This window comes from Acyrthosiphon pisum, chromosome A2 (genome assembly GCF_005508785.2).
Source record: "Acyrthosiphon pisum isolate AL4f chromosome A2, pea_aphid_22Mar2018_4r6ur, whole genome shotgun sequence".
NCBI classification, from domain to species: domain Eukaryota; kingdom Metazoa; phylum Arthropoda; class Insecta; order Hemiptera; family Aphididae; genus Acyrthosiphon; species Acyrthosiphon pisum.
Window position 1 is genome coordinate 105457260 of NC_042495.1, and position 11687 is coordinate 105468946.

The following is an 11687-nucleotide window of genomic DNA, read 5'->3' on the forward strand; positions in this document are numbered from 1 at the left end:
TTACGTACATTTATAAGAAAAGTGCTTAGGAAAATTTGTGGTCCCCATGCTCAACAATATTATAGAACAGGAATGGAAAATAAGGACTAATGGCTAACTATACAAAAGATAAAATGTGGTTAAATTCATTAAAATTACAAGGATATAAAAGAAAGCCCATGTATGGCAGGTTGATGGAATCTTATTGAAAAGTGACATCATATTGTTAAGGGGGGGGGGGGAGACCAATGGAAAAAACTCCAGAAAGATGGAAGGACGGCGTCAGTGAACTACCAAAAGAAATTGGAGCGGACTGGGAACAGACATATGATGGAAAACGATGGAAGGAAATAGTTATATATAGTGACAAAGAGCCAAAAAAATGGCTCGCAAAGCCTAAGAAAAAAAATTGTTATAACAGTATATCTCTATTGGGGTATGTAAATCTATTTATATGATTTCAATAAATTGAGAGACAAAGTCACGTCCTATTACGTATTATTCGATGTTTTTTGTTAGGACTACTTACGCTTTCGAGGAATGCATTTTAATAACCATGGTAATTATTATGGTACGTATAGGTATAAATTATAAGAGGTTTTTATTAGTCTTGGTAATGTTTACCAAAACGAAACATAGTTAACATATATTTCACATAGATGATTTAAAACTAAAAGTAAATATTTTACCAGACGTAATGTAACATTTTAATCACATGCAAGTAAGAAATAAAATGAACTACTACTACATAATGCAGTATACCTACTATCTATGTAAACAAATCTAAAATAGTTATGTTACCGCATCTTACAGTTTATTAAAATTGTTCACATCTGTTGGGTTTTTATAAAAAAGACGTCGTAATAAACCCGTAATGATTATAAATGTTTAATTGTGTGTATACCTACCTACGTTATATTTTAATTTACTTAGCATGGTAGAATGATTATTATACAATATTCAAGACCATGCCTGCATGTTAATAGTAATATAGTCTACTGTTAAAAAAAATTAAAACAATTAAGTAACAAGGAATACGACATTGCAGACCTATATGACTATACAGATGAAAAGTTGAATGTACCGAGAGACAATAAAATAACTGAACATTTTGTTGTTTTGTTATTACTGTGATTTAAATATTCAAATATCAAATATGTAAATAATTATTAATGAGCCATTTAAGAATGTTAAACATATATTAATATGTTTTAAACATTAATTTCAGTTACCTAAAATTAATAAATTCTATGTTCTATTTCGGGTAAATGGATGTCACTCTGCTGTACAGTAGGTTACAAGTGGGCCACTGTATAATGGATTGTATTAAACTTGAATTCGATGATATAATATCATTGTATAAGATAAACGATTCTGAGCGGAAATGGTTTGTCAGTCTGGATATTTTATATTGTTATTATTTATTATAGCATTGTAATATGAATTAATTTTATAACATTATTATTTTTTATTCGATTCTATGGTGGTAAACAAAGCGTTAAAAATTAAAATCCCATTTTTAGCGGTTTTTCGTAATTTGTCGGTGGTATTTCACGTGGCATTAGGTAACTATTGAAAAAATCGAAAAATTACCTCTCTAAAGTACCTACTTGATCCAATTTTCTAAAAGATAAGATACTATATGTGGAAATCGAAGCACTCTTTCTGATGGAAATTTTGTATACAGGATAAATAAAAAATAAACACTATTGTAAAGCCACTATAGCTTTCTCGCTCCGCTCAAAATCTAAACCGGAAGAAATAATGTAGTTTATATAGTGTTTTAAAATATCAAATCAAAAATGTATATCAAATTAAATATTGTAAATTAGGTATTAATGTATTTATAGTTTCTAGAACGTTACAGAAGATTCATTTTTCAAAATAATGTTGAGTTTGTAGGTACCTACTCTGACCACCGTTAAATATTTAGATGATGGGATATATTTAAACTGAAAATGGTTAATATTTTGATACAAAATTAAACTTTATAATATGGCCTTATAAAGAGTAGTTATCGTGAATTAATTCATAAGTTTTGAAATAATGCACCATTTCTTAAGTATCTACCTAATCTAATTACTTATTTAAGTAGACTATACCCAAACTATCCGTTTTTAAATTATTAAATTGTAAAATGTATATATTAAACAGAGAGGCACAAAATAAAATGTAAAGAAAAACATTACAATTTAACGTTACAAAACATTGAAAATATCATTAGTATTGTTCATTTATTTTTTAGATAAAAAATACTGGTCCTCTTGTAGTCTTGTGTGGGGACCGAAATAGAAAATATAACAGTTAGAAAATAATATACCTGATCAAATAACCTTAATATTTAAAAATCTTATTTGCGTTTTTGTTTAACTCGCTCGCTAAACATTTGTTTCTTATTCCAAATTTGTAAATACAATAATTTCTCAAGTCTAAAATGTGTTCATAATTATTACTTTTGAGTTCTGGCCCTAATCCTTGATTTCAAAAATATGTGTGACAACATTGTTCATGAAAACGAATATGGTATTATAATATAATAATATTGACATTATGTGAATGATTAAAATAATATCACTCGATTCGACCGATGAGAATTTTACTCAAATACGATATTAATTTTATATGGACTATGCTGTTGTAAATTATATAGAATAATATAATGACTATACGTCTATACCTGTATAGGTATACATTTTTACGAAAGTTTAAATTTAAAAATATTTTCATTAAATCGTTTATGGAATGTTAAAATTGATCAGGTTATAACCGATTGTACGTATCGTGTACTCGTATAGTAAATAATAGATATATTATATATGTGTATATCAACATTCCGTTGTTATAATGAAATAACGTGCATCCAGTATAGGTACGTATTTGGATGAAAAATTGTTCAAAAATCTCTGATCTGATCGAAACGCAAGAACGGGCACACTATTAGGTATGCATTTGACAAGCGGAGAAGAAAAGATGCTGATAATAGTAATAACAATAATATAAATAGTATTATAATGTCACAGCTCGGTGTTTGTACCGAGAAAAAAATCTTCTTATTTGTGCATTATATCATTATTTATTGATGGAAACTGTGTCCTGTGTATGTGTCACCTATGCGAATACCGACGACATATTATAATACAATAATATTATAGTGTACGTTAACGGTTAATGCAATTTATCCAACCCAAATGTAATAATATTATTATGAAGAAAACCAGAAACCGTAACGTTTTTATATTGTATATTATAATAATATTGTACATAAAAGTTTGTATGGAAAATAACATTTACAGGGTTTGTATTATTATTATTATTATAAATATTGTCGTATTGCCGTATTTGCTTGTATTATAATTTTCGATACACTGGAAAAATGGTGAAAAATTAAACGTAAATCATCTAGTCAATCTTCATGTATCTTCGTTATTCGCTTACATGTACGTACTTATATTTTGTTTATGTTTTCATAAACATTATTATATTTAATTATTTTTTACTCAGCAATACTAAAACATACTTAATGGAGAATATTTTTTTTTCAAATCAATTTGCTTTCTTTTTAACATTTATTTGAATATATACGATCTGTAATAATATTTACAATGAGCATATGGGATGGAATACAATTGGCTTTGATAGTGTGAGGGTAGTAGCTACTCAGCAGTAACACTCGACGAATTTGCTTTTAAAATTATTAAAAGTACCTATATATTACAATATTACATATTATATGGCTATACAAGGTGAATTTTTATTTGCCGCTCACCCACATTTTCTCTTTAATAGTAGTATATATTTCATTTAAATTCTGATTTTTAGAATTTTTAAGTATACCTCAAGACCACAATTTAAAATTCTTGAAATTGTTTATGGGTACGACTTCAGGAGTATTCTGGTTAGTGATGTACATTTTTGTGAACATGGTTGCAGCGACTATTATATACGTGGTTTGGAGGTTAAGTTAGACGTATAGGTATAGCATTAATGCGGTCAGCTAAGATATTATTATTTTATGAAACTTTATTTATTATCACATCGGCTACCGATATTTTATAATAACAGTTTATTCAAATCTTTATTGCTATGATCAATGTCATCTTTGCGGTTAAATGTGGATTACGCTTTCTATCCAACCCAAGCGTGGTCTGAAACCGACCCAAGGAAAATATGGAACTATATAATATGGATATATGTACTTTATATGATAATATTATATAGGTAGATACAAGCAATTACCCACAATATGTCAGTTTTGTCTTTGTACGCGAAATTGGACAATTTATTGTTTTGTGACATATTTTCTTATAATATGGTATATACCTATAAAATATTATTATGATTCCGTCCATGTGTTGTAGGTATGTACATTACTTTCACGCGGTGCTTTTCTTGCTCGGCGTTAATCCGTTTATAATAATATATATTTCGTCTATTGAAATATAAATGGGATTTGTGCAAGTAACGATTATATTTTAATATTGTACAGGTTAGTGTACCTATGTGTATTATACTGTGCCTATATAAAATATATAAAATATTATTATACTAAATGTGTAAACAACCTACGTATCACATTTCAGCAGATGTAGGTATTTATGTATATCTGTTTTGAAAGTAGAGCGAATAGAAAGAAAATAATATATATCACCAAATAATAGCACAAAAATAATTTAATTAGAGTTTTTACTTCTTCTTTTTTTTCTCAAACTTTATTTTGACGGACAGTGAATGTCCCATGACTTGACAAATTACTTGACAGAGTGATATACTATCTGTCCGGTATTGTTTTCGTTACTCATTCTTCACCCAACGGCTCTCGTCACAATCATAAATAACAATGCAGCGTTAAACAATTTGTTGTAATAAACATTATGAGTATATCTGTCAAACAAAAATATAGAAATTAATTTCTTATAATTTCCCGAGTGCCAGTTTGCACGGAAATTCGTTAAACCCAACAGTTCATTAAAATCGAACACAATCATCTCACTGAAAATATTTTAAGCCGAAGGGAGTCCGTTAAAAAATCTTAAATATTTGAGAATCCGTTGAACTCGGGAAATATACTGTTATATGGAATTTAAATTATGCCACACATATGAATGTCAGCCTTTGACTTAAAAAATAAGTCATATTACTTTGACAATTAATATATTGATATCAGGGATCACTGCATATTATTATATTAATAATAATTTTCGTATTATTTGCAAAGTCTTTCCTTAATAATATGTTAAAATATAGTAGGTACACATAGGTAATATGATTGAATTTTATTTATGAGTAATAATAATAATAATAATAATAATAATAGCTATAAAACTAATTCGCTTATTATTGTTTATAATATACGCACAGGGGAAACGAACTACATATATTAATATAATACTTAATTTCGTTAATTTTAATTAATTGTAAGTTCTCATTTTATTTTTATTATAAGAATTGTTTTTATATACTATTTATTTAAATTTCCATTTTTTTAATAAGATAATAAACTATTAGTACCTAAGAAATATGCTTTTATACATTATTATTAGGGATAGTTTTCATTTAACGAATTTCTCGTCTATCACGAAAGTATATTCGATTAAATGAGATGTGTTCCATGGTAAGTCCAATTACGTAAGTAGGTATTTGTATATAAATCATCGAAGAAGTAATTTTTATACCCTCATAATCTAATCACTGATTAGAGACCCGTATTTCTTATTTTTTTCATTATGTACATGATATTATAATAATATTATTTATAGTTTATGATCATCGATGGTCCATAATATATCATTTTAATTTTGTTCGATTATTCCCTTCCCTGCACTCAGAAAGCCAACTATAGACTAACTATTATAATACAAATTGATCTAAATTGAAAATATTTCATGGTTGGATTGTCTTATGGAAAAAAAATGTATTCCTACACCAATTTACTATAATAAAGTGTATGTTTTTCTAGTTTTCAATTTTCGTCATCAACTGTAGTTACACCGTTTATGACCATATCAATGGTACACTTCGTATTTTATGTAGGTACTTATATTATACATGTTAGTAAGAAAACATATATTTTTTTGCCTAATCAACTTTAAGCCCCAACATTTTGAATATTAACGCATAGTTTATAACTTATAAACATATTGAGATTACCTAAATAATAAAGACCCATATATTTAATATGAAATATTTCGTTTTTATAACATAATCGCTAGTAAATAAGTTATTTAAAAAAATATAATAAAATATATAATCATAATAATTGCATTATATTATACTACAAAATGCGACAAGTGACATTTAGAAGATAATCGACATGGTCTACTATACAGGATAACTGAAAGTTTGAGTTTTCGAACATATACCATTTGTTAATGAAATATTTTATTTTTATTTTTATGAACTAGTGACATTTATAAATACAAATACCAATAAGTAGGTCTTAGGTGCTATGAGCTGCTTGTTTTGGGGTACAACTGGCATTCGTAAAAGTTGTGTGAGATTTTGATTTTGATTTCCTAAAAAGTAGTACAACTTTCGCTTGGTCAAGGCCTTTTGCCAGACGAATTAACAAACTTGTCGTGCACGTTGAATTTTTGAGTATTTCAAACATTGTTATAAATATACAAAATGGATACAAGTTGTTACTATTGATGGACATAAAAGTCTAAATATATGGTACAAATATCGTAAACATAATTTATAGTACTGAATCAAACAGTTTAAATCCCTTCAACATAATATACTAATATAACTAATAATATTTTACTATTAGAGTAATAAAATCGAAGAATCATAATATTGTCTGTTTAAAAAAATTATATATTTTTATTATATTAATATATTTTAACTATAAAATATATATAAATATACATATTTAGATATATTTTAATTATAATTATATTTTTATAATTTAAAAAAATATTATTTTTTTTTTTCTATACTGAAAATGAACGATAACAGTAGTTTATAATAATATTATATTGCTCACAATGATTAGATTTCATATTTATTATGCTTGCTTATCCTATTTTTTAGTTGAATCATTATTACATCAAATGAACAATATTAAATTGCTAAAAAAAAGATAATTTAAAAAATTCCGAATAATATAGGTACTATAAAATAACAATAATAATGAAATTATATGAAGTTATATTTTTTACATTAGAAGACTCTCAATAGAGTCATCGGTCTTCGAATCAGTTACCTCTTCGTCATTTATATTGAGCGCAGTATTTCGTCACACGATGTTCACCTCACTGAAATTTAAAATGAATTGATTACAAATATAGAAATGATTCTGAAATTTGTCACAAGATTTCACTTCCAATCTCAACAATTAACAAGGGGTTCCAATTACTAACAATAGCATCCATGCATCATACTTACTATCTCACCACAATATAACGATTTATTGTTTATTTGTTTATGTTGACATCATTTTTTTTTTTACATTGGAAGATCAACGATGTCTATTTATTATTTTTTTAATATAAAATATTAATCATGTTTAAAACAGATATTATATCATTTAACCATTCAAATACTATGCAGCGAATTAAAATGATATATTATACAATAAATTCTGGATTACCAATAAATAACGCATGTTTTTTTCTTATTGATCTGAAGCATCGGCAACTATGGACATTATAATTTTGTAGGGGGGTTACGGTTGGTTGAGAAACACGCGTGTGTGTGGGGCGAGGATTCGTTACTAAAATCCCGCATGGTCACCCATCCAGGAACTAATGACGTTGGCCGATTCTTGACCTCAGAACACGCTGGTCAAACACGGAGGCACACTAGACCCCTACTTCATTTTTTATGCGCATCCTAACTATATTCATTTCGTACATAATATTTGTATAACATGCACATAAAACATAATACCTATAATAACTATATAATATCACAAACCAGCGCCGGTATTCTGTAACTTTTGTAGCCAAAGTTGTATCTACTATTTTGGATACAAAATACTTGTAACCCTCGTTGTAACCGATGGGTATTCTGTAACTATTTTTAAGATACAAAGGCTACAACTGTGTATCTTTATTTGTAGCTCACTCAATGGTATGGTTACAAATATTTTGTATCATTGTTTTTTGGATACAGATAAAGATTTTATTAAAATTGATTGATGATTTTTGTATTAATTAAGTCATTTTTAGAAGTGATATTGTTCGTGTTGTGACTTCTTTTGTTATATTATTTTTATCTTATGATGGCTTTTGTGGCACATATATTGGTTTTAAATGAATTAGAACAACACCAAGCCATTTATGCATTAAAAGTCCAACGTCGAAGACTTAGAGACATATACAATCCGTTTGATTTACGTGAATACGATTTTACAAAATTATTTAGAATCTCAAAAAATTTGGCTTTATACATTATTGACAAGTTATCCAATGTACAACGACTGCAAAGAAAACGTAAAAATGGATTGTCATTACAACTGCAAGTTAGTATAAAATATATAAAATTTATAAATTATTATAATATACATATTATGTATAATCATGTAAATTTTAATTGTGTGCGTAATATTATCTTTTAGGTATTAGTAGTAATTAGGTTTTTTGCTTTTGGATCTTTTCAAAGATGTGTCGGCCAAGATTACTTAGGTAGTATAAGTCAACCATCTGTTAGCCGTTGTATAACAAGGGTAGCTACATCCTTGTATGAAGTTTGTTTAAGTGATTGGGTCAGATTTCCACAAAATGATGCTGAGAGAAAAGCAGTGGAGATAAGGTTAAAATAATATATATTATATATGTGTGGGTGTGTGTGTAGTGACGGTGTAAACATCTTTCAATCATAAAACAAAACTTCTTTTTACAAATGACCACTACTACCATACTACTTGCGTCCACAAAATAGGTAAATCTCACTCCGCCCCTGTCGCCAACCAGTGTGTGTGGTTATAAATATAAATTAATTTAAATAACTCATTAATTAGAATGTAAATTTTCTTTTTTAGATTTAGAGATTTAATGGGGGTTCCGGGTATTATAGGGTGTATAGATGGAACACAAGTAGCTATTGCAACACCATTTCCTTTAGATAATGAAGAGGCATATAAGAATCATCATGGATATCATTCTATAAATTGTCAATTGGTATTTAGTATTTATTATTAATGTACTTTAAATATACACATAAATAAACAAATTGGTACTTAATTGGTTGTAATATCCATAAATGTATTACCTTGTGTATATAAGTAATTTTAAAATATTAATATACAATTTTTAGATTTGTGATAATCAATTGAGAATTATGAATGTCTTATGTTTTCCTGGCACTGTGCATGATCAATTTATTTTCAGTTCTTCAATAATTCATACTGAAATGAATAGGTTGCACACACAAAGAATTGGAAAATATTTTCTACTTGGTAAAAACAATAAATATTTCATCATTTTCATCCTTAGTTATTTTTAAATTTAATACCCTAACTAATAATTTTTAGCGGATTCTGGATACCGTGCTGAACCCTTTATATTAACAGGACTTGTAATTTACACATTATATTTAATTTTAATTACCTAAATTACCACGAGACCATAATCGAATTTTTTTTTTCCTCAGACAGATAACTGCACCTCAATAATTATTAATTATTACGAGTACTTACGCCAAGACTTACTGACTTGAGGCATTGCAATTATTTTAACTCTCTAAGCATTAATCTTTCAATGATACTCATACCCATTGATTTGCCGTATGTTATCATGATATATCTTTGTTATAATAATATATAACAATTTATTATCGTTAGTGTAGGTACTCGTTCATTACGTTTAAAAAATGTTTTTCTGACGTACATCATAATCGGATTTTGAAAGTCTAAAATGTGTTCATCTCTATAACTATTTTAATTTTTAATTTGTTCGAAGCAAAACCCCATAGACAAACATAAATAGTAAAACATAATACTATAAATTATCGGTGAGCTACATATAGGTGATAATTAATATATACAACTGTCAATATAATCGTTTTTCTAACCCAGAAGTTGAACGTTTGTAGATTTCCACGAAAAACATTACACTGAGTGATATTCTGAAAATGCATCGTAAATGTATAGTAGGTATTGTATAAATGTTCATATGAGTTATAATATATTATGTACCTAAAGTTCTAAACATTTTGAATATTAACAAAACATATTATAATATATACCTATATTAAATATTTATCTTAAATGTTTTTAATATTTGAAAACATTTTTTTTGGCTTATATTATATAGTAACTAGTAAAAAAATATTAAACAACTTAACATTTGTTTTATTATAATTTCCGTTTTTAAAATATATTCTTTAGTTAAATTATTATTGTTGCAATTATAAGAATTTCAAAATACTAATTTAATTTTAAGTTTTTATAAGGTTTAGAAAGCCTAAAAAAATTAAAAAGTTACATTTCTCCTGTATAACTATTTATTTATTTATTTGGATCTGTTTATGAAATAAATAAATTACTTCGATCTGTATAACAGCCAGTGCTTTTTAAGAATTCAAGATACAGATGCAAATGAATTATAAAATCATATCAACGAGATAAAAAAAAATTTAGTATATTATTAAACCAATAAAATTAATCTTTTTTCAAACATATGGTTTACCTATTTATTATGATAATAAATCTTAAATTTAAGAATAAATAATATATACTTGTTTCCTGTCGTAAATTTGCCTTCACTTTACATTCAACGTTCGTAGATATTTGTGGTCTAATGGTGCGCCGTTAAAATATTTTAGATTCTGAGCGGAGCAATGAATGCATAAATTCATCTTACAATGATGAGAGTATTATTTTTACATTTTTTGTTCTGTCATCACGTTTTGGAGCAACATAAAAACCTAATTACCTCAATGTTTGACATTAAACGTGGTTTCTGAAAGCAAATTGGATATATACTTGACTCACCTACCGCACACAACGCAAGTTTTAAAAAAAGTATAGTATTTTTGTAAAACTTACAAAACAAAATAAAAATTGGTCTAATGGATGTCGCTCTGCTGTGCAGTAGATTACAAGTGAGTCACTGTATTAAATTTGAATTCAATGATCTAATATCATTGTATACGAAAAACGATTCTGAGTGAAGACTGTTTGTCAGTGTGGATATTTTATATTATGTTTATATATTGTTATTACTTATTGTTAATACGGACAAACTGTAGCTAGTACGTTTAATTAATATTATAAAATTACAACAAAATAACTAAAATCGTTGTTCTTGGTTATTCAATATCATTTCAATTTCATCTAAATTTGAACATAAAATAACTATAGACATTTTTTTTTTTGAGATATTTTGGTTACAGCTGAATAACCTATTTACGTGGAACCTTGTTTCAAAATAATTTTTAAGTTTTTAATTTGATAAATGTTATTAAAAATCAAAATTTAAAAGCATATGAAAAAAGGTGGGTAAGTGGATGTCGTTCTGCTGTACAGTAGGTTACAAGTGGGTCACTGTATAATGGATAGTATTAAATTTGAATTCAATGATATAATATCACTGTATAAGAAAAACGGTTCTGAGCGGAAACGGTTTGTCATTCTGGGTATTAGACATACCTATTATAGGTAGGTATACTTATCTATAGTATTAAAAAAAAAATTGACCTATAATAGGTATTAATAATAAATTCCAAATTAATCATATCACAATATCCATCAGGTAACGCGTTAT

General features: G+C 26.9%; 1 protein-coding gene across 1 annotated transcript; it reads left to right on the forward strand.

Annotated features, from left to right (window-relative positions):
- The first annotated feature begins 8203 nt into the window (after positions 1-8203).
- Positions 8204-9534, forward strand: LOC103309211 (putative nuclease HARBI1). Its single transcript, XM_008184097.1, has 5 exons — positions 8204-8443; positions 8540-8733; positions 8963-9101; positions 9238-9379; positions 9455-9534. The coding sequence occupies exons 1-5, from the start codon at positions 8204-8206 to the stop codon at positions 9532-9534; spliced, it is 795 nt and encodes a 264-aa protein (XP_008182319.1).
- The last annotated feature ends 2153 nt before the right edge of the window (positions 9535-11687 follow it).

Excerpts from the sequence above, each read along its gene's own strand:
- LOC103309211 (XM_008184097.1), top strand. The coding sequence starts at position 8,204 with ATGGCTTTTGTGGCACATATATTGGTTTTAAATGAATTAGAACAACAC. Across the intron at positions 8,444-8,539 it reads GATTGTCATTACAACTGCAA|GTATTAGTAGTAATTAGGTT; the intron begins GTTAGTATAAAA and ends ATTATCTTTTAG. Across the intron at positions 9,380-9,454 it reads TGGAAAATATTTTCTACTTG|CGGATTCTGGATACCGTGCT; the intron begins GTAAAAACAATA and ends AATAATTTTTAG.